The sequence below is a fragment of the Trichoplusia ni genome, chromosome 28, assembly GCF_003590095.1.
Source record: "Trichoplusia ni isolate ovarian cell line Hi5 chromosome 28, tn1, whole genome shotgun sequence".
NCBI lineage: Eukaryota > Metazoa > Arthropoda > Insecta > Lepidoptera > Noctuidae > Trichoplusia > Trichoplusia ni.
The window spans coordinates 32850-56486 of NC_039505.1; the positions used below are offsets into that span (position 1 = coordinate 32850).

At 38.3% G+C, this 23637-nt stretch overlaps 2 protein-coding genes across 2 annotated transcripts; both read left to right on the plus strand.

The window, feature by feature from the left end:
* Positions 1-9441: 9441 nt before the first annotated feature.
* On the plus strand, positions 9442-10709 carry LOC113506093. The gene has a single exon (XM_026888952.1). It carries the CDS (start codon positions 9793-9795, stop codon positions 10699-10701), a length of 909 nt encoding a protein of 302 aa, XP_026744753.1. The 5' UTR covers positions 9442-9792; the 3' UTR covers positions 10702-10709.
* Positions 10710-10822: 113 nt separating this feature from the next.
* On the plus strand, positions 10823-16973 carry LOC113506092. Its single transcript, XM_026888951.1, has 3 exons — positions 10823-10869; positions 11189-12020; positions 14175-16973. Exons 2-3 carry the CDS (start codon positions 11509-11511, stop codon positions 16162-16164), a joined length of 2502 nt encoding a protein of 833 aa, XP_026744752.1. The 5' UTR covers positions 10823-10869; positions 11189-11508; the 3' UTR covers positions 16165-16973.
* Positions 16974-23637: the final 6664 nt, after the last annotated feature.

Consider the following 23637-nt stretch of genomic DNA (forward strand, 5'->3'; position numbering starts at 1 on the left):
TAGAACCAGTTGCTATTAAGTGTAACTCAATACAATTATCTTGACAAAAATTCTTAAATTCAATATTATCGTATGACCTACCACGATCTGCAATTATTCTTTTAGGGGCACCAAATAAGTTGACTGCGTTTTTAAGTGATTTAATAGCATCGGATGCATTTAAGGTTAAGGTATGCTCTAAAAGGACGAATTTTGTAAAAGCGTCAATGATCACGGAACAATATTCTTTACGCTCGATTTTCCCGCTGAGTTTTCCAGTTAAATCTAAATGAATTGTATGCCACAGAACGGCCAATTTAGGGATCGGATGTAGACGAACCTGCTGGGCTCCCGACGGGCCTTTAGAAGCCTTACATACGACGCAAGAATCGACAAATTTCTTAACAAGGTTGGAACCAGTAAAGGTCATATAATTTATCGAGTGTTTTTTCAAAACCAAGGTGTTTTATTTCGCGGTGTACATGATCAATCATTGACCAGGTTAAAGAGTGTGGCAATATTGGTAACCATTTAGTGGTTTTATTACGTTCGATTTTACGGTAAAGTATGCCCTGCCTAATGTTCCCGTTGTTGTTCCACGGACAACCAACTTCTGTCTAGTTCAGACAAATTAACAATTCTAACCGGTTTATTAGTAACAGACGTGTCAGCATGATTACGTGAAAGAAAGTCTGCATGTGCCATATTTTTTCCTTCCTTATAGATTATGTCAAAATCATATGACTGTAAAATTGCCCACCACCTGTGTACTCTAGGTGTAAGGTCCTTTTTGGAATGTGAGGCTTTTAAGGCGTTACAGTCGGTAAAAACCGTGAATTTACGTCCATATAGGTAATGTCGAAAATGTTCCACAGATTTAACTACGGCCAATGTTTCCAACTCATATGAATGATAACGACTTTCTGCACTTGTGGTTTTGTGACTAAAATAAGCAACAACGTGAGGTAAATTATTATTTATTTGTATAAGTATAGCCCCATATCCTTCATTGCTTGCATCAGTATGGAGTTCAATGGGTAAAGAAGGATCAAAGATTTTCAAAACTGGCTCGGAAATTAGATAATTTATGATGTTCTTGTGTACATCATTATGTTTAGGGGTCCAATTAATTTTGCCCTTTTTGATCGCGGTTAAGGGATACAAAGGTTTCATCAATTTTGAAAAATTTGGTATAAATTGTCGAAAATATGTGGCTAAGCCTATAAACTGTCGGACCTGAGTAGCAGTAGATGGAGGAGGGATGTTTTTTAGTGCTTCGATCTTATGGGGATTTGGTCTAATTTCTCCAGAGGATATTACGAAACCCAAATATTCAATTCTTTTCTTTAAAAATGAACATTTTTTAAAGTTAAAAGAAACTCCAGCTTTAGACAATATATCCAGTAATCTATCTAAGCGAACTAACCCTTCCTGAACAGTTACTGATGCAGAAAGAACATCATCCATGTATACCAAAATTTTGTCGTCATTCAAAGGTTTAAGTGCAGTATTAATAGCCCTTTGGAAAACCTGTGGAGCATTTCGTAACCCAAATGGCATAGTTAAGTACTCAAACTGACCCGAAGGCGTAACAAACGCAGTTTTTTCTACAGAATCCTTATGAACGCAAATTTGGTGAAATCCCGAGGCCATATCCAAACTAGAAAAAAAACAGGCCCCATGCAACTTATCGATTTGATCACTATTAGTGGTAAAGGGTAGCTGTCAGGTCGAGTGTTACTATTGAGTTCTCTGTAATCCACACACATACGGTCGCTACCGTCCTTCTTTTTTATTAATAAAATGGGACTCGCGAAAGGTGAAGAACTTTCTCGAATTATGTTGGCATCTAGTAATTCTTGAACTTTCGTATTTACTATTCCTAATTCGGTGGGGCATAACCTGTAAGGTCGCCTATGAACGGTTTTATTTGGATCTATGAGATCAATTTTTAGTTCACCGGTTTTAATACGTGTAGTGGGAAGATTTTGTATAAAATTTGAAGAATATTTAGTTATTATTTCAATTAAACGTTCCTTTTCTGTACCAGTAAGATCGGTATCAATCAAATTAGGATCAAGAGGCATTTCAATTTTAGTGGTGAGATTGGAAATTTTATGTTTGGAAAAAGATAAGGTTGCGCTATCTATCACAACAGATATTCCTTGGTCTAAAATATCTCGCCCTAATAATATGTTTTCATTAAGATATTCATCAGGTAACACATAATATGTAACATCGAGAACACAGTTTTGTACCGTGGTTGGACATTTTATTTGAAGTGAGCAACTAACGTTACTAGAACCTACCCCCTTTAAAAGCACTTGTTCATGAAACTTTACACCAGTAAGGAGATCACAATTACTTTTTTTCATAAGGCTACATTCAGATCCAGAATCAAATATAAAAGGAAATTGCATACCACTTATTTCTAAGACACCACGCGCTGCTCTGGAACACAGGTTCACTTGTTTGCTGATGTTGCTCGACATGGGGTCTTCTTTCTTCTTCCAGCGTTTAGGACACGCGGTGACCACGTGGCCAGCCTCGCCACATATGAAGCAGGACACTCCGGGGTTAGGTTGTGTAGTTTTTGCTGAAAAAGGTGTGCCTTTTGAAGCGATGTGTTGTTTAAGGCGACATTCCTGCCCTCGATGACCCATTTTCCCACAGAAATTACAAATTCCCCGAAATGGTGTTGAGTGACGGATTTTTTTTGTATCTGAATCTGAAGCGCTTGTTTCTTCATTTTTCCTCTTCAGTGAGAAGCTGCGCAGCGTGCGGAAGAGTTGATTTTTGTTGTTTATAACGACAGAATTGAGTTCACGGCGAATTTTGCCATCGCACTGTGACAGGATAGATATGGCAAAACCGGTCATTACGCTATCTGGTAATTTCGCATCAGGAATCTTTTCCATAAGTTGCCATAATCGCATTCCTGCCTCAGCTGCGGTTTCTTTATTATCAATTTGAAATTTGATTATTAAATCAAAATGATCCTGCATTGTCATGGGTTTGGAAAATTTTGAAATCAGCATTTCCTGAATAGCAACCCATGAAATATTATCCGGCTTGATTTTAGTTAGACACATGGCGGCACGGCCCTTCAGGGAGTGCGTGAGGGCTAAAATAAGGTCTACTCCCTCTAGCTTTTTACTTTTAATTACGATGTCACTTAACGCGCACCAGTTGATAATGTCGGCTTCTGGTGCATCGGGGTCGAAAGGTACTAGCATTGACTGTATACTGGGTGTCACATGGTGAGGTGTCATAATGTCTGCTATTCTTCGAAAAATAGATTCCATACTAGCCGAAAAATATGACATTTGTTCCTGAATTAAATTGCCGGTAGTCCCAGATAAATGTGGGAGTGGGTCTGATCCCACTTCTGATGATGGCACTGGATCAGACATACTAGTATTGTAAAATAAAACGAATTCTTTACAAGAAAGGAATTAAATTTATTAGAACTTATTTCACTTAGCTTTAATCAGTTTTATGTAGCAAGTATCTTATTAGATAATTAATTTTAACAGTATGATAACAATAATCATGACACCCAGTACCACAGCAATACAAAAGTACAGTTACAATGATTATAAAGAAAAGCAGAGCAATTAAAGAATAGTACAACCTGTGCACCCAGCCACGCCTGAAGTCAGAATGCCCGCTTGCCGCTGTGCGGCGTCTTTTATAGGCTAACATTGGAGGTGGGGTAACGACGTAGCGCGTCTCGGCTCCGCCCACAGTGGTGGGGAAACGTCGTAGCGCGCCACTTAGCTAGCCACCGCGTGGCTTGATGCAGTAGTTGTTTACAATGCGACGCCGACAAGCATATTGTTTAGTGTGTACACTACACTCAAAATAAGTTTTTATTTACAAAACTATTTACTTAATGAGTAGGTACACATTTTACCATTCTAAATACTTTTTTATACATAACACATTTTTAAGTGCACAACGTTTTGCATGTATATAACAATTAAAATTAGATTGACCAACACAATATTTTTTATACAGCTCTGAGAAATTGATACAATGTGTTGTTCCAAGGTCTGATACCACACAATCCTCACAAAGATCATTTATCCACTTTATCTTTTCAAAGCCATATACAACAATTTCCTTATTTTCTAGATATGGAACAATTATTCGTTTAAACTCTCTGTAGTCAATGTATCCCTCGTTCCAATAAATACCTTTATGCCTTTCCAACCATTTAACTTGTCTCTTTTCGTCGCTTGTCAAATATTTAAACAAGTATGGAGGTTTTACTAGAAATGTTTGAGTATATTCTCGAGTAGCAAAAGCCAATTCCTTTATTATGAAATTGTTATAAAGATCTTTAAAACCTTGAACATCTATTATGATAGTATTTGGATTCATGATATTTTTCTCACAGTATTACTTAAGGGCTTGTATTCAATGATACAATCGTTCAATATGAGACAATATGCCGAAGTTTGGTCTGGTATCTCCGCTTCGCTCTCAATTTCTACTCTCACATCGACAACAGGGCCTGTTTTTACGTTGTCCGCTTGTCTAGAGCAATCGATTATAAATAGTGGTGCTATATCTTTAAATTGTTTCTGACTTAATAATGGCTCCGGACGGCGTCCGTAATAAGACTGTTGAAATCGGATGTATTGCTCATATAATAAAGCGATTCTATTATTCGCGAAACTAATATTAAGGTTTTCATACGGGAAGTAAGTCGAATTTAGATATACTTTAACATCCCGAACGTGACAGTGATCAAACTGTGACATATCAGAACTTGAATTATTTTTTCTGTTTGTTTGTAAACCAATAATTACGTATCTTGGTTTCTCTATTTGCGATGAAGTTTTTATAGACCAGGTGTGTTTCGTAGTTTTTGGTAGAGCTGGGTATTCGTATAAATCCCAATTTCTAAATATCATTTGAAGAGGTCGATCTTTTTCTAACAATTTTAACAAACTAATTTTTTCTTTGCCCGATACTTTAACATGCGGTACACGCCATATAATTTTATTGATCTTTACGTCGTCAATTACTTCACCAGTATTCAGTTTCACTGCATTTAAGTTTGTGTTACTTCTTAGCAATATCAGTTCATGTCTACTATTTATAACAATTTTCTTAAAATCTTCAGCAAAACCAAGTATGTTACATACTGGTATAGATACGGAAAAATTACCTCCATTAATATTTTTTATACCATCAATGTTCCAGCCCCATGCGTGAGATAGCTTTGATTCACTTTCATTCATCGATATTAATGATTTCATGGTGGTAGTAACTCCCGCATTTTTTATTTTATCAATCTCCACGGCATTTAATTCGTACCTTATATCTTGGAAAAGATAGAGTAGAGCATTATTAGTAAAATGAACACTGCTCGCGGCTTCTTTTGAATCCTTTTTATTAACAACTATGGTTCCTTCCAAATACAAAGTGCTTGCTGACGATAGTACATACAAGTCCTGTTGGTTGATAGGTATGCGTATCTCGTCATTCCTGTTAAAACTAGTCACATACGGTTTATATGAATGGTATTCGATGCCTTCAACAGTATTGTCGTAGGTTGGTGCGGATAAAACATCTAAGATATTCATTTCAGTAAACCGATTGCTTTAAGAAATGCTTTATTTTCTCTTGTTAATTTTATTATTTTCCTCGGGCTAGATCTTATATGACTGGGAGCTTGATGTAAACTGAGGATTTTTTCTGGTTGATATACAACGTGTCCCAAAATTCAACGATAAGCCGGCGCCAAAAGGTAGACCTGCTCATGAGTACATAAGGAAAAATATAAAAAATATATAGCTAGTTTTTTTTTTTTAGTTACAAGGAAAATTTAGAATTCCTTTGAAATTTTACACCCATCATGATATTTTGAGCGACCACGATGACAATTTCTCAAATATGCTTAAGATTTTTTTTTTATCTTATACCTAAATAGTGCTATTATACACCACAACTCTTAAAAACACCAAATTGCCCGCAGTTTTTACACAAAAAACGTTCAAAATCATTTTTTTCCCTAAAATTATGAAATATTTTTACTCTTAGTGTACTTTGACTCATGGTCTTGTAAAAAAAAAGTATGGACACCACTATGGCAAGTTGTTTTTAAAATTGGCGCAACTAATCAAGATTCTAAAAAGGTATAATACTCCAAAATAACTGGCCACAAAAAAAAAATATGTCTACCATTTGTAAACAATACCCAAATTCATTAATTGTTCATGTTGTTAGTAATAAATATTATAATGTTCCAAAAATGAATAAAACAATGGAAACTATTTTTGTAATTAATTTATTAAATAATTAACATTACAGTAAATGTTCAAACTGTTTTCCTCCGGCATTAATACAGGCACGACATCGCCTTAAAAAGGACCTTTTTATCTTTCTTGCATATCTTCTTGCATTGATATGTGCCGCAGTCTGAGTTATTTCATGCCGAAGCTCATCTAATGTCGCAATCGGTTTCGCGTAGACCCTGTCTTTGAGACAACCCCAATAAAAAAAGTCCAGGGGGTTTAGGTCGGGTGATCGGGGTGGCCATAAGATAGGACCAAGTCGCCCGATCCAACGCCCCGGGAACTCTTGGTCTAGGTATTGTCTCACAGGACTAGCGTAATGAGCTGGGCAACCATCATTTTGAAACCACATATTTTGAAGGTCACTTAAGGGGACGTCTTCTAGTAATTCTGGCAAATTATTTTGTAGAAAGTTCAAATAACTGTCCCCATCCAAGTTTCCTTGTAATTCAAAAGGCCCAATCACTTTTCCATTTAATATTCCCGTCCATAAATTAACCTTAAATTGATATTGGGATTTCTCTTGTCTCATCACATGTGGATTCTCATTGCTCCAGCTGTGTAGGTTGTGAAGATTTAAATAACCATCTTTCTTGCAGGTTGATTCATCCGACCATAATATTTTTCACAGGAACTGAGGGTCTTCCCGGTGCTTTTGAAGCATCACACGACAAAATGCGATTCGCAGTGGATAGTCCCGAGGTAGCAATGTTTGCACACGTCTGTAATGATAAGGGTGCAATCGGTGACGTTTTAAAATTCGATGTGCTGTACTTTTTGGGATTCCCGTAGTTGCTTCTATGGCACGTACTGAGGTAGTTGAATCAATGTTTATTTCATTGAGAACTTCTTCATCACATTCCGATCTAGGTCTTCCAGCGTTTCTTCTAGCTGAAGGCAAACGACCCTCCGAAAACGCTTGATGCACATTAATAAATACTCGATAATCAGGATATCTTTGAGCGTTCGGGTACCTTTCTCGATACAGTCTGCTCGCAGCGTTAGCATTACACCGACATTCGCCATAAATGAGGTGCATGTTAGCGTATTCTACCGACGTGTATGGTAGCGGCATGATAACGCGTAACAGCCCAAAATACGGCAAAAGTCCAAATCACAAAACAATGTCACAGTCCAAAATAATGCCAGGTCAGTTCAGTTCACAGATCACTTAAATTCAGTCCAAAATGTAAAGCCAAAAGTCGTTAGTACGAGAGCTACGTCAATTGAATACGGATATGCGCAAGCAATACGGAGGAGCAGAGCGTACTGACTTGCTGAGAACATGATCTCTCTACTTGAATTATTGTCATACAACAATATACCTATCTATCCCTCTCTACCTTACACATCTCGCTATCTCTCTCTCTCTCTCTAAATTTTGAATGTTATCGTACATTCCATTAAAATTCTAGGAATTTGCAACATCTGGCTAATTTTGTACAAAAAGTAAAAGTGATTTCTACGAATAAGAACAATTGAGAAATTTGGGTATTGTTTACAAATGGTAGACATATTTTTTTTTTGTGGCCAGTTATTTTGGAGTATTATACCTTTTTAGAATCTTGATTAGTTGCGCCAATTTTAAAAACAACTTGCCATAGTGGTGTCCATACTTTTTTTTTACAAGACCATGAGTCAAAGTACACTAAGAGTAAAAATATTTCATAATTTTAGGGAAAAAAATGATTTTGAACGTTTTTTGTGTAAAAACTGCGGGCAATTTGGTGTTTTTTAAGAGTTGTGGTGTATAATAGCACTATTTAGGTATAAGATAAAAAAAAAATCTTAAGCATATTTGAGAAATTGTCATCGTGGTCGCTCAAAATATCATGATGGGTGTAAAATTTCAAAGGAATTCTGAATTTTTCTTGTAACTAAAAAAAAAAACTAGTTATATTTTTTTTATTATTTTTCCTTATGTACTCATGAGCAGGTCTACCTTTTGGCGCCGGCTTATCGTTGAATTTTGGGACACGTTGTATATATTTATTACAGTCAATGGTTTTTTCTTCTTAGATGTAAATATAGCTGTACTTCTTCACCGCGTAAATTTATTAGTTGATTGTTTATGTCCAGTAACCGTATATGTATGCAGCTTATGTTGTTTTGGTTAATCGGAAAGTAAATTGCGTTTTTAGGAATTTCTATGATTCTATATCCTGGTGGCACGTTGAGTGCAAATTCGTGGATAATGTGACTGGGCTCTCCGTTTATGTACGAACCACTGACAATATCACATTCAATCCTGATCACGGTTGTTGGTAAAATGTTAACTGGGAACTGTGAGACATGCAATTTATTAGCTTTCAAGATCTGCTTATCATACCCTAGTAGATTTCGAAAAGTGTCTTCCTTATCGAAGTTTATATCTTTTGAACAGAGTATTGTAGTTTTTAGAGTATTGTTATTGCATCGTAGTTTTATCGATGCATTTTGTATTTTGGATTTAATATAATCACTAATATCTTGAAGTTCATAAGATCCTTCGGGTATTTCAATTACTTCCTCGGATCCATAGTAGAACTTATTGTTCTTTTTATCAATATTTGGAATAGAATTAAACGTTGAGAAATGCAATAATGCGCATTCGTACTGACCGTTTAATTGTAATGTGTTTGGATAGTATGTAGACAAATCTGATGAGTTTCCAGTTACACGTTTATTTTTACAAAAAATCCTTAGATATTCTAAACATAAGTGTCCACAATTCACAGAATTGAATTTTTGGTACCTTGTGTAGTTGTAAAAAATATTATAGTTTTCTAAGTACCGTATCAATTCAAGAGGCGGTTTTAAATCACCAAAGCTGTCAAAACATTCACAATAATTATTAAATTTAACAAAAGCTACCCAATGCGTTCCTTCATTTTTTGAATTGTCCAAATTCACAATAGCACATTCAACCTGTTTTGGTTTTCTCGGTAGCTGATCTTTCATGTAAACTCCTCGAAAGTATGGCAAGTCGCGTGCGTGCTTTTTGATATCAATATCAGTTAATGGACGATTAGGTAGCTCTCTTATCAGTTTTTTGATGAATTTATAAACAAACCTGTACCATTTTTATGTGGTTTAATGTTCAACCCTTTTCCTATAGCTAATGCTTCCATAGTTTTATTGTGTCGTTCAGTTTCTTGTAAAATTTTTTGAGCTGTTCTATAATCGTTAACAGTTTTTGTGATACCAGCAGCACCACCCGCTAAAGATCCTAATGCCGATAAACCAGCAAAAATTGGGATCAAAGGCAGAACTCCACCAGTTTTCGGTATGGGTATGACCCGAGGAACTCGTACTTTCTGTACGCAAGGAAATATTTTTCTTGCAGCCAAGTAAGCGGCGTTTATAAGAGCCTTACTGTCCTTGTGTTTTAGTTTTCTAATTTTTGATCTTACAGTTGTTCCGTGAACTGTCGTGGGCTCGGTACGCGTCGCTCGAAATAAATAGATCGCCAACCTTTGGTGCTATTCTAAAATCTTGGAATTTAGTTACAACTAAACACATCAATATGAAATCATGCGCAGTATGTAGTTTACAATTCTCAGAAGGTGTTTACTGCACGTATTGCAGCAGAGACATGGACTTTGGTTGTGCTAAAATTTCTGAAGTTGGATGGAAGAAGCTGGGAGCTGATAGAAGAGCTCAGTGGAAATGCCCAATGTGCAAAATATCATCACCGACCGTGGTAACCTCTGAAGCAGCTTCCATTGAAACAATCCTCTCAGAAATAAGAGACTTGAAACGTCAGCTGCTCAGCCTGCCTACGTTGGTAGAGGACATTCAAGTTATAAAGGATGAGCTGTCCCAGGTTAAGGCGACTTGTGACAGTACGGCAGGAAAGCTCGAGGAATATGGTACTAGATTGTCGGTGGTGGAAAGTAAAATTAACAAACTTGAGAAGCTCCAGGACGTAGTCAACAATCTTCAATTGGATCTAAGGAAGGTTAAGTTCGAGGTTGCAGCACATGATCAACGGTCACGCTTAAATAACGTGGAGATAAAAAGGATTCCAACCAAAAAGAACGAGAATCTCTTTGCTATCGTCGAGGCCATAGGTCGCAAAGTGAATTGCGTCTGTCCGAAATCTCAAGTGAATTATATCTCCAGGGTTCCTATCTATAACTCAAATGAAAAACTCATAATAGTGAGTTTTTTGAATAGGTACGTCAAGGAAGATTTCATTGCAGCGGCACGTGCTGATAAGGATCTTTCAACTTCGGATATTGGCCTTCAAGGAGTACCTCAACGTATCTACGTTAATGATCACCTAAGCGCAGAACACAAGAAGTTGCTGAGCAAAGTTAAAGTTATGGCTAAGGAACGAAGCTACGAGTACGTATGGGTTAAGCATGGGAAAATTCACATATTAAAAAATCAGTCTTCAAAACTCCTAATTATAAGGAAGAGTCAGATTTAAACAAAATTGCCTAAAATGTTCTACTAAATGTCTTATTTATATAACCACATATCTTGTAAGATTACTATACTCGTATATCATTATTATATTCATAACCAAAACTGTAAACTTAAAAGAAATAATTATAATGTCCCATACACGTAACATTATAACTAAAATTTGTATAAGGTTTAGAACCCCTTTTTTTTTTTTTTTTTGTTTAGGCGGGGGAATCCTCATGGACACCCACTCCCTCGGGGGAGGAAATGGGTAGTGTCAGACTTTTACTGACTAAACCTGAACCGCCGTGCTACGTCATCCGCGTTTTTGTGTCGGTGTATGGCAATGCGTTGCAATCCTTCATACACCGACCGCGGGCTTCCACCGGCCAGTAATGTGGGCCGGTAGGTCACTTTCTTGTGTTGTGTGGAGGCCGACGTGTAAAGAGCGTCGGCCTCCTCGCCTAATATTGGGACCGCATCCATAGCACCGAATGTGGCCCTCCGAGGTTTAGAACCCCTGCCGCACTAATGAGTTTATCACCTATCCTTTGTTATTCGCAAACGCTCTTTTGTGTGAGGTGTCATGCTGTTTACTTTAAAGCTGTTACTAAGTTCTATATTATTATCTCGCTTGCGCTCGCACTTCGTGAGTATTGCTTGCTTTCTCACACATTTGTCATCTTGTTGTTTACATGCTCGGGCGCAAGAAGTAATCCTAAGCTATTTCTGTTTTTTGTATCCTACCCTCTCGTATTAAACATTTTATTTAATTATTTAATTACATTCTGTTATACTAATTTATACTCGATTCTTGTTAATATCTCCAATGGCTAATGTCTTAAAAGATAAGTTTAATGTTTACTATCAGAATGTTCGTGGATTGCGAACCAAAACTGATATTTTCTATAGGCAAATGGCATGTAATTCATTTGATGTTATTGTTCTCACAGAGACCTGGTTACTGGATGGAATATCGAACTCTGAGCTGTTTGATAATCGCTATATAGTATGGAGACGTGATCGTGATTATGGTTCTACCGGACAAACCCGCGGTGGCGGCGTTTTAATTGCTACCCGAAGAGATCTATCAACCATTCATCAACCACTTTTTCAATCTACAGCAGAGGATCTGTGGTTAACCATACGACTAAAAAATTTAAATACGCGTTCCTATATTAACCTTTGCGTTATCTATTTGTGCAAACAAAATCTTGGTATTTCTTTTTCAACGCAAGTATCCAATTTTCTACTAAATCTAAACCGAACTGTCATGAATAATAATAACAATGATACATTTCTCGTGTTGGGCGATTTTAATATGAGCGGAATAAACTGGCTACCATTGTAACCATAGAAATCTAAATAACAAGGTAATAGAAGTGCCAACGCCGCGTGACCTTGTCGCCACACTGGTGTCTTGGACGACACCAGCGCGCGAACTTACGCTCAGTCGCTCGCGGAACGTCGTCACAGCAAGAACCACTAAAAATGGTGTTTTGCGGCGTTTCTCAGGCTGGAAATTCATCTGCATCGTGTAATAACATAAATAAATAGATAACATTTTATCGGTAAGTAAATTATTGCAGTAATATTGATGTTATTGCAAAATTAAATTTCAAAACATAACCTTCATTATAAACCATATTTATATCGCACAATCCTGCAACAATTGCATTCTTTACTAATCATTGCCTCTGCAGTAAGAGACTTACAGAAATGCACCGTTGTAAAAAGAGAAATGTATAACGAAAAATAATATTTATCAATGCGATCGTATTTGTAGTGATACGGCCGCACAAAACTGTCGGAAATAGTGATGTGGTTAAGTGCGGACAAATTATCCAAAATGAAAATTGTATACGAAAAGTAACAATTTTAATAGTCGTTTGTTTTTGTGAACATATTATTGAATATATTTTTATTTCAGAATCCCGCAGAATGCAAATAAATACAAAAGACAAGTGGATGACTACCACGGGTAAACGAAATTGGTACCCTACAACTTAGGCCGAATATACACTATGAAATTAGTTTATCCAAATCTCATAAATACCTATTTTTTTATTATGAACGTTTACTAGTCATACGATACATAAACTGGGCTGCTTTTGTAAGACGACTAAAAAGTCACCGTACATACCAAACCTACCGTACCAAGTATTTCCTAATAATATTTTTTTTTGTCAACCGACAATTAGCGAATTTTTTTTTTGTAAGTAGGTAATGTAATCCATAGAAGAATACAACAAAAAACATTTTCACTCATAATTTCGTCTTTCATTATATTTCGGATCCGTAGTCAATCCCTAGTGTAGTTTACGTAATCACTACAACTAATGCAAAAAAATGCAATGACTGTGTGAGTTAGTGAATCCATACAATGACAAAGTCAACCTTATTGCAATAGACGTACGGCCTAGTGTTGTTTGCTTGTTCTTCTCGATGTTAATGTTTGCGTGATTGCGTAGTTATTTGCTGTGAATGTGTTGAAGCCCCGCCCACCGGCGACATGCGTTTCGATAGATCGCCGCGGTGTATGCCATTTCTATTACCTTGTTATTTAGATTTCTATGATTGTAACCTCCACCCGTTTATTCCCACCTAGATAGGTGATTAATTATAAATAAAAAATAAAACGGGTGTGTACCTTGAAAATTTATATTATATAAAAAAAAAACACAGCCAGAGGCACACGAAGATTTGTGGGTCGTGGATTACAAATTTGTCTGTAGTCACCTCTGCAGGGATAGGTACCTCCCTGTAGTTGTGGCGAGATTCCGCCGCTGGCCGGAGATAGAAGTAGGCCGAGGTTCAGTGCTGAGCTGGACGGTGACTTCACCGGTGATGGAGATGGCGCGCACGTGCGACTGGTGTTGCCGGAAGCGGGCTCCTCAGATGACCTCGGTTCGTAGGCAGGCCCAAACGCGAGGATGCTGCTGGCTCCTTAAAGCCGGAAGGAAAAAACCCTAATTCAGAATCTTCACAAAAATATTAAGTGCAAGTATTAAACTTGAATACTCTCAACTTAAACCTTTTTTTTTTATTAAATTTGAATTTAACGGCCGTGTCTGCTAGGACGCTTGACAGGACGGAAAGTGGTCAGAGGTGACACGCTCGCATCAGCCTAAGAGCGACTGGCCAGTATGTCCCCCCGTGGCACCGCGCTCGCGCCGTCGCATCTCCCTCAATCGAACTCATTCTTGGTTCGTTCGGTTGATTCGGCGCGTTCCAAAACACGCGTAAACAAAGAACAATGCATTCATTTTCATGTTGTTATTTTATTTTTATTAATTAAGTTTTGCACATTTATAATTGATTTTATTTATTTTAATATTATTATTATTATATTTTTTTACTATGTTTTGTTTTATGTATTAGTTAGAATTTAATAAATATACCTACCGCTGCCAATTATAATATGAACAATATGTAGGTAGTTCAATTTATAATTTGTAGAAACAAAACATGATTATTCATGTAACGTTCCGTTACACCATCCGACAATCTGTTCCTGGTTCCCTCCAATATTCATTCTCACGATGAATATTCGTTCACCGATGAATTAAATGCATTAAACTTGCAGCAATATAACGGAGTTCTTAATGGGCATGGAAAAATTCTAGATTTAGTACTCTCTAATAACTTAGTTACTGTCTCTGAATGGTCGGAATCACTAGTGCCCATCGATGCCTACCATCCGGCGCTGCTCGTCAATGTAGATTTTTTGGAAGTTACCTTGTTGGAGTGCGCTCCGCGGATTCGTTACCTTTATGATAAAGGTGATTATGACACAATAAACGATAGTGTTCGGTTGATGGATTGGGAACGAGAGTTCTCAAATCGAACAATAGATGAGTCTGTTGACTTTTTCAATATCTTTTTATCTGACCTGCAAACTAAGTATATCCCACAAAAGACATCTCGAAATAAATTGTATCCGGTTTGGTACAGCACATCGCTTATTAAATGCATTAAAGAAAAATATAAATATTTAAAAAAGTTTAAACTTTATGGTAATAAATCAGATGAATTGACATTCAAACTTCTGCGTGAAAGGGTTAAATTACTGGCATCGGAATGTTACGCCTCGTATTTAAAAATAACAGAGGACTCCATAAAAGTAATTCCAAAACATTTTTGGTCATTTGTAAAAAATCGTCATAATTCTAATGCGGTTCCGAGTACTTTGACATACGAAAACCAAATAATGTCGTCTGGTGTGTCAATATGTGAAGCTTTTTCTAAATATTTTCTGTCAAACTTCCTAAATCCCAGTAACGACAATCCTAACATTCATTCTTCTGTTCTTCCTATTGGATCTGTATCATCTGAAATTTCTAACGTAATGATAAATACAGATTACGTACATAAATTACTTGCTCAATTGGACACGTCTAAAGCGGCAGGCCCGGATAGCATATCGCCTAATTTATTAACACGATGTTCCTCCTCTCTTGCTTATCCTGTATCACTTCTATTTAAAAAATCATTGTCTTCTTGCGTAGTTCCTAAACAGTGGAAGTCAGCTTTTATAACACCTATACATAAAAAAGGAGCCAAAACATTAATTACCAACTATAGGCCTATATCAAAATTATGTCTTTTAGCCAAAGTCCTTGAACGGGTTGTCTACAATCAAGTATATGCTGCTCTTAGGAACTCAATGAGTCCACTACAACATGGTTTTTTAAAAGGTAAATCCACTGTCACCAACCTTGTTTTACTGAATGACTATATTACGGAGGTAATGGACGGGGGTGGCCAAGTGGATGTGGTCTATACAGACTACAGCAAGGCTTTTGACAGAATTGATCACAGAATTTTGATATCAAAAATAAACACTATGGGTGTCCACGGTGACCTACTTAGATGGTTCTCCTCGTACTTGGATAATAGGTCACAAGCTGTAGTACTCAATAACTATATTTCGAGTTGGGTTCCTGTCCCTAGCGGATGTCCTCAGGGCTCCTTGCTTGGTCCATTATTATTTGTTGCATATATTAACGATATCGATTCATGTCTGTTGTCTTCGAAACTATTGTGTTTTGCTGATGACATGAAAATTTACGCAGCTATATCATCAATCGAGGATATGCCGAAACTTCAGGCTGATCTGGAAAGACTGGAGGAATATTGTCGGAGAAGTAGGTTAGACCTTAATCCTGCCAAATGCTCGGTGGTGACATATTCACGTAAACGTTCAGTTATCCAAACGAGTTACACTTTGGGTGGTCAGCCTTTACCCCGAGTGAGCTCCATCCGCGATCTAGGTGTACACCATGATAGTAAACTCTTGTTCGAAACACATGTGGATAATATTGTCTCAAAGGCCACCAAATCTCTGGGATTTATAATGAGGGTCTCTAAATCTTTTAAAAATGCAAAGACCTTAAAAATATTATATTGTACTTTTGTTCGGAGTCAGTTGGAGTATGCGTCTGAAATTTGGAATCCTTGTTACCAAAAATATGTTGATAGATAAAACATCCAAAAAAGGTTCATAAAATTTTTATGTTTCCATCAGAAAGTTCCATATAAATCCGACAATTACCATGATCTTTGTAAAAAGTATCATTTACTACCTCTGTCTATTCGTCGTGAGATCTCTGACTGCATATTTCTATTAAAATTTTTCAAAAATTACTTTTATTGCCCTGAACTTTTATCTAAATTTAATTTTAATATACCATCCAGAACCCGCTATAATCCACCTATTTCTGTGCCATTTGCGTCAACGAACTATAGAAAAAACTCTTGCATTGTGCGTGCGAGTAGAACCTTAAATAATTTATGTAAACAGCATGATATTGACTTGGTTTTTCAAAGACCACGATGTGGAGTAATCACAGTGTTGATTATGTATGCTTTCTATAATATAACTAAGTACTGTTTTATTAATAATTTTTATTTTTCTTCTTCTAAATTGTAAGTTCATGGTTATTTTTCATACTCTAGTGTTAAACGTGAGGACTTGTTATTGGCTGACCGATTGTTGTTCAAAATTACAACGTGTTTTATCTTGCTGTAAGTCTTCCATGCTGTATAAATAAATAAATAAATAAATAAACGTTTTAATTCCTGCACCAGACTTTATTTTGGCTTTCATGACTTTGCTCACCAACCATGAGCTAAGTTTTTCCTGCATGCTTATACCTAAGTCTTTGTTTAGCCATGTTTAACAGTTGTAAATCGGCTTTGTGTCGATTAGGTAAATCTGTATGGTTCTGATATGCAATATCGTGATGCATACAAGCTTCGCCTAACTTGTTTACGCCTATATCTCCACGTAGTAAACGTTTTTGAAGTTTAGTACCTGATCCACAATAATTGTAACCAGGCAAATGAAGTTCAAAGGGTAAATTATTAATCACACTATTAACTAATCCACCACCTTGCATCGTTCAAAGAAAACACAAACACTACCGCGACGCATACGAAGCACTCACCGCGCGCTATAAGAATAAGCGGGATCTTGCGTTTACGTGTTGGCGGGATATTTTGAAAATTGAATTTAAGGTTTACGACGCGCACGCATTTAGAAGGTCACTCGATTTATTCGAGGAAAACTTAAGCATTTTAAGGACTATTAATTTGCCGGTTAACCATTGGGATTTCATTTTAGTGTATCATATCTTATCGAAGGTCGACCAGAGGCTTCGTCGGGATTTTGAGGAAAAACATTCCGAATTGCGAAATTTCCTGCAATCCAACTGTGAGGCTTTATTGCGAGACACACATTTCGTTGAATCGGACAAACCTCAACCGAGGTCTAAATCTGCTCACCCGCAGCTCCAACCGCGCAGTTCTGCGTCACACACACTCGTTGCCGCTAAGCCCGCTACTACACAACAACTGAATGAAGGGGAACCAACTAATGTCCCATACACAAAAAAATGCACGTTTTATTCAGATTTCCATTCCATTGCCGCATGTCCCGAGTTTCTCAAAAAATCGTTTGATGAACGTTTGCAGATCGCTACTGAGAAACACTGGTGCTTTAACTGTTTGAATCCATCTCATCAGTTAAAAGATTGTAAATCTATATTTTCGTGTCGCATATGCAAGAGAAACCACCACACCTTACTCCATCGCGATAAGTCTAGTGAGTCAAATCAGTCTTCATCGACATTAGTGTCAAGGTCGTTAACACACACCACTGTCCTACTGGCCACAGCAATGATTCAGGTCCGCGATGCCTTTGGCTCAATGCAATCGTTCCGAGCTCTTTTTGATACTGGAAGTCAAAGCAATTTTATCACGGAAAAGGCAGTGAAACGTCTAAGCCTACCACTTAGTCCAACTAACGACAACGTCAGCGGTATCGGAGATGCTTCAGCGCCGATTCTTGGTGACATCACGTGTTTGATAGGCACAAAGGATAAAATCCTATTTAAATTGAACTTGCACGTCATATCAACAATATGTGGCGATCAACCGATAGCAAAACTTAATACATCTGGGTGGACCCACATTGAATCGAAACCCTTAGCAGATCCTGGTTTTGATCTCCCGGGACCTATCGACATATTGCTCGGCGCGGAGGTGTTTGCTGACTCGCTTCTAAATCAACATATCGAAGGCAATGCAAATCAACCGATAGCTCTTAACTGTTTTCGGTTGGCTTCTTTTGGGCAAAACTCGTCTAGCTTCAAACACCTTAGTGTACGCATCGGGAAAAAACGACATCGACTTGAATTCGTTAGTTCAACGTTTCTGGGAGTTAGACTGCGTACCCAAGGCGTCTCTTCTGACTCCAGAGAAGGTGTTTTGCGAACAAAAGTTCTTATCCGACCATTGCCGCGATACGTTTGGACGATACACCGTACGCTTACCATTCAAAGATGATAGCGAACCGAAGTTTGAAGGTTCTCGTGACGTTGCACTTAGACGATTTCACGCAATAGAACGTAGGCTGTCTCGTGACCCTGACTTAGAAAAGGAATACGCAAATTTTATGACAGATTACTTGGACGCCGGTCATATGTCTTTGGTTCCTGGGAATGAACTCAGTCAAGGGAAATATTATATTCCTCATCATTGCGTCTTGCGTCCTGACTCTGCTACCACCCGTCTCCGCGTTGTCTTTGACGCGTCGGCCAAGGATGCCCACTCTCGGTCTTTAAACGACACTCAACTAATCGGTCCCAAGTTACAACTGAACATTTTAGAAATTCTATTGCGATTTAGGGTACATAATATTGTTTTTATGGCTGACGTTCGACAAATGTACCGTCAAATTCTTATTTCCCAAGCCGATCGTGACTACCAGCGCATTTTTTGGAGAACTACTCCTACAGAATGTCTTCAAGAATACCGTTTGAATACTGTAACATATGGCGTTTCATCTTCACCCTTTCTTGCGTGTCGTACTCTGCGACAGCTTGCCGAGGACGAGGGCAATCAGTATCCCATCGCAAAGGGAATCATTCTGTTTGACGTATATATCGACGACGTGGCCAGTAGTTCCGACACGTTAGAACACGCCCAACAGGCAAAGGACCAACTAATCACCTTGTTCAAATTAGGTGGCTTCCATCTCAGGAAGTGGGTGTCTAACAATGCGCAACTTCTGCTTGACCTCCCTATTGAAGATCGTCTCACTGGTTCTGTCTCTCTCGATAACTATGAAACTAAAATTTTAAAATTTCTGGGCCTAAAATGGGATCCTCACACAGATGCATTTCTTTTCGAAATCCAACCTCTCGACCGGCCTTGTACCAAACGATCGATTGTCAGCGAACTAGCTAGAGTGTTCGACCCTCTAGGATTTTTGTCTCCCATTACAATTCAAATCAAAACCTATATCCAGAAACTTTGGATCCTTGGTATCGGATGGGATCAAACACCGCCTGATGAGGTCATTGGTATGTGGAATACTTACAAGGTTCAATTATCACAGTTATCTCAAGTTCGAATTCCTCGCAGGTTAATTTGTTCTGATGTCAAATCGTTCGAGCTTAACAGTTCCGAGGTATTGTATGGTGCGATAATATATTTTCGGGTTACTAACGGCAGCGACAAGGTCACAACGTATCTGGTCTGTTCTAAGGCTAGTGTAACACCTCTTAAACGAATTTCATTGCCTCGACTGGAGCTCTGTGCCGCAGTTCTTCTATCAGAACTTTATAAATTTGTTCGTGACACTTACCTTGATCGCATTACGATTAATGATGTCTATCTGTGGTCAGACTCGTCGGTAGTTCTTTCATGGTTGCGAGCCCATTCTTCCCGCTGGGTAACATTCGTCGCCAACAGAGTCAGTCAAATCCAAGATCTTACTGCAACTGCGTGCTGGCGCCATGTACCTTCAGGAGATAACCCTGCGGACGTTTGCTCTCGTGGGCAATTACCCAGTGAGATCGTAAACAACTCCTTATGGTGGGCGGGCCCTGATTGGCTACGTAGGGATCACTGTTCCTGGCCTTCTATCCCTGATACTGCCTCTCACGAGGATGAAGTACTCGTTAAATCCGAAGAACGCAAGTGTGTAGTCTTATTAACCGATCAACTTGATAAAACCTTACCTGACGGATCCATCATCGAGATGTTATTAAATCGTTTCTCTTCATTGTCTAAGTTGGTAAATGTTCTCACGTACGTATATCGCTTTATCGATAATACTCGACATCCCAATCAGGTGAATCGAAAACGATTTCTTAATAACGTTGAACGTCATCACACTCTTATAAAAATAATTAAACATGTACAACATACCACTTTTCTCGAAGAAATCTTTCATCTGCAATCAAAAAAACCCTTATCAAAACCTTTTCGCAAGTTAAATCCGTTCCTTGATGATCAGGGAGTACTCAGGGTGGGCGGTAGGATTTCGCGATCAGGTCTCGAATATGAGCAAAAGCACCCCGCCTTCTTACCTTCTGACCATCCTTTTACTTACTTGGTCATCGACTTTATTCATCGCAGTTATTTACACCCAGGTATCAACACTACACATTTTCTACTACTTCAACAATTCTGGATCATTGCTGCAAAACGCGTTATTCGTCGCCACTTGTCCAAGTGTATTCAATGTTTTCGAACAAATCCTCAGCCATTACAACCTTTTATGAGCGATCTTCCCTCTTATCGCGTCAATCAAGTTAAACCATTTTCCGTGGTCGGTGTCGATCTAGGCAGGCCGTTCCGTATTAAACTCGGTTCACATAGAGGCGCGAAAATGGATAAGGCGTATTTGTGCTTGTTTGTTTGCCTGGCGACCAAGGCGGTGTATTTAGAAGTCGTATCGACGTTAACAACTGAAGGGTTTATTGCTGCTTTGCGCCGATTTGTAGGAAGACGCGGTCGGTGCAACGTAATTCACGCGGATTGTGGCACTAATTTTGTTGGTGCAAAAAACCAGCTCTCAATTTTAATGGAACAGGCAACGAATACAGAAAAAATCGAATTTCAGTTCAACCCTCCCGGCGCACCGCACTTTGACGGCGTCTGGGAGATTCAGATTAAAGCCGCAAAATCTCATTTGCTTCGGGTTGTGGGTGATCAGGTTTTGACTTTTGAGGAACTAACCACTCTTTTGTTCAAATAGAAGCCATCTTAAACTCAAGGCCACTTTGCCCTATTAGTTCTTATTCAAACGACCTGACGTGTCTCACTCCGGGTCATTTTCTCACTTTAGAACCTTTGACAGCCGTTCCCGATGAAGATCTTTCTAACGTAAACCTAAATCGGCTTCACCGATGGCAGCTGCTCCAATATTTTCAACAGAGTTTTTGGTCCAGATGGAAATCAGAATACTTAAATTCTTTAACGCAACGAGCCAAATGGACGAAACACTCTAAACCGTTACAGATAGGTTCTATGGTAATCATTAAAGACGATAATCGTGCACCATTGCATTGGACACTTGCACGAGTTGTAAACCTCCAGGTGGGTGCTGATGGGATAGCTCGGAGTGCATTGGTTCAAAATGCTGACAAACAAATTATAAATCGACCTTTAGTTAAACTGTGTCCCTTGCCTATAGAGGACTCTGCTTAGCTGTTCTAATCATATTAACCGAACTTTCAACCCTTATCCAAAATTTTATTTAATTCTTTATTTAATTCTCTTTAGTTTTAGTATTCAACCTTTCGTCAACTAATTTTTTGTCTTTTAACCAGAAAATACCATAGGCATTTTGGTGGGCGGGATGTTTCGTTTCCATAAAAGAAAAAACAAAACGTAATTTAATCAGACCAATTTAGTTTCTTTTTTTATCGTTGTTCTGCTATCCTGCGGCAGCAGTATCGAAACGCCAATCTGTTGGTTGTTCATGTACGCACGAAACCAATCAAATTCGACGGCATGACTCGCGCGAAGTTCGTTAGAGTCGCCAACGCCTCCTAGCGTCAGTTTTCAAAAAAAGGAAGCGCGCGCGCGGCATGGTACGATATCGCGGCTCAACTAAAACCGATTACACCTCCTATTAAAACCGTGTGAAATCATCAACCAGTAGCCTTCATCATCTCAGGATCACCAACGGAGTGGAAGCTCATCGACTAGTGCAGGTCGCAGCCCAGGATTCACGAGGTACGTGCGTGCATTCAGTGCATTGTATCTTTACTGTAGCCTGTCTAGGATCTCGCAGAACAACAAATAATTAACGTGTATTTTATCGTAAGACCACCTCCTGGTGTCCCCAGAGTGGCATCCGCATCACAATTTCATTTCGGCTGGTGCGAGTTGCTACAAACATACTCTACCACTATCGGCTGCGAGGCGCACCCGCCGAGCGACCAGCCACCATTGGGCATTCTATTCCATAATATGTGTCTCTCACGCATTCTGTCCCACGACGCGAATGCGCATGCATGAGAGAAGGAGTGGGATAGAATGCCCAATAATATACTACTACTGGCCAGTTTCGTCATTCTTGATATTGATGTCACTTCCTTCAGCTCCAATAACAGTATGAGGTGTTGGATTGAAATCGGGTGTAAGTTTATTTTTTTTATGATTTTTTACATATACCTATTTCTTATTCTCTATCCACGGCTATTCTCTTCCTATCTTCATTTGATTTACTTTTTCTTTTACTGCTTTATCTCGGTCTCTAATTTCTGAATCGTAATAATTATTTTCAAGATCAGTTAGAAAAGGTAATTTGTCTCTAAATTGTCTTCCATAAAAAAGCTCGGATGGTGATTTGCCTGTGGAAGGATGAGGAATACTATTGTGCATTATTAGGTATTTTAACAAATCATCTTTCCAGTCTGATTTCTCACATTGACTGATTTTTAGGCGTTTAAGAATGTCTCTCAACTTCGCCATTTTGTGGAGGCCAATATGGAATTGTGTTTTTTTAACGTGTGATTCCTTGTTCAGTACAAAATGCTTTAAACTCTTGGCTGCAGAATTGTCTACCGTTATCGGCAGTAATACTGGCAGGATTCCCGGTACGTGATTTTTTTTTTTTTAACACAATTATTGTGTCTTGTGTAGAAATTGATTTCATGATCTCGATTTCTTTATATTGACTAAAATAGTCAATAATTACAAAGAGATAATGTCCACTTGGTAATGGACCCAGGAAATCAATGGTAGTATCCACCCAGGCTTTTAAAGGCAGTTCACGCCTCTTCATGGGTACTGGTGCATTTGGAGCCGAAACTTAGGTACACCCTTTACAGTTTTTCACTGCATTTTCAGCGTCCTTGTCAATTTTCGGCCACCATACCTTGGTGCGCAATCTAGTCTTCATATTAACAATGCCTGGGTGACCCTCATGGGCCGCTACTAAGACTTGTTTTCTCAACCCGGAAAGAATTACTATCTTTGTGCCTCTTAACAAAAGATCATCATGTATCCATAGTTCATGCTGGAATAATTTGTAGTTAATAATAATAATAATATAATAATATAGTTGTTTACTGAAACATCCCATTTATTGTATATCATCTTTTGATGCGTCTACAATACTTTTAAGAGATATTGCTACTGGTCTTGCATAGTACAC

Excerpts from the sequence above, each read along its gene's own strand:
- LOC113506093 (XM_026888952.1), top strand. The coding sequence starts at position 9,793 with ATGAAATCATGCGCAGTATGTAGTTTACAATTCTCAGAAGGTGTTTAC.
- LOC113506092 (XM_026888951.1), top strand. The coding sequence starts at position 11,509 with ATGGCTAATGTCTTAAAAGATAAGTTTAATGTTTACTATCAGAATGTT. Across the intron at positions 12,021-14,174 it reads ATGAGCGGAATAAACTGGCT|ACCATCCGACAATCTGTTCC; the intron begins ACCATTGTAACC and ends ACGTTCCGTTAC.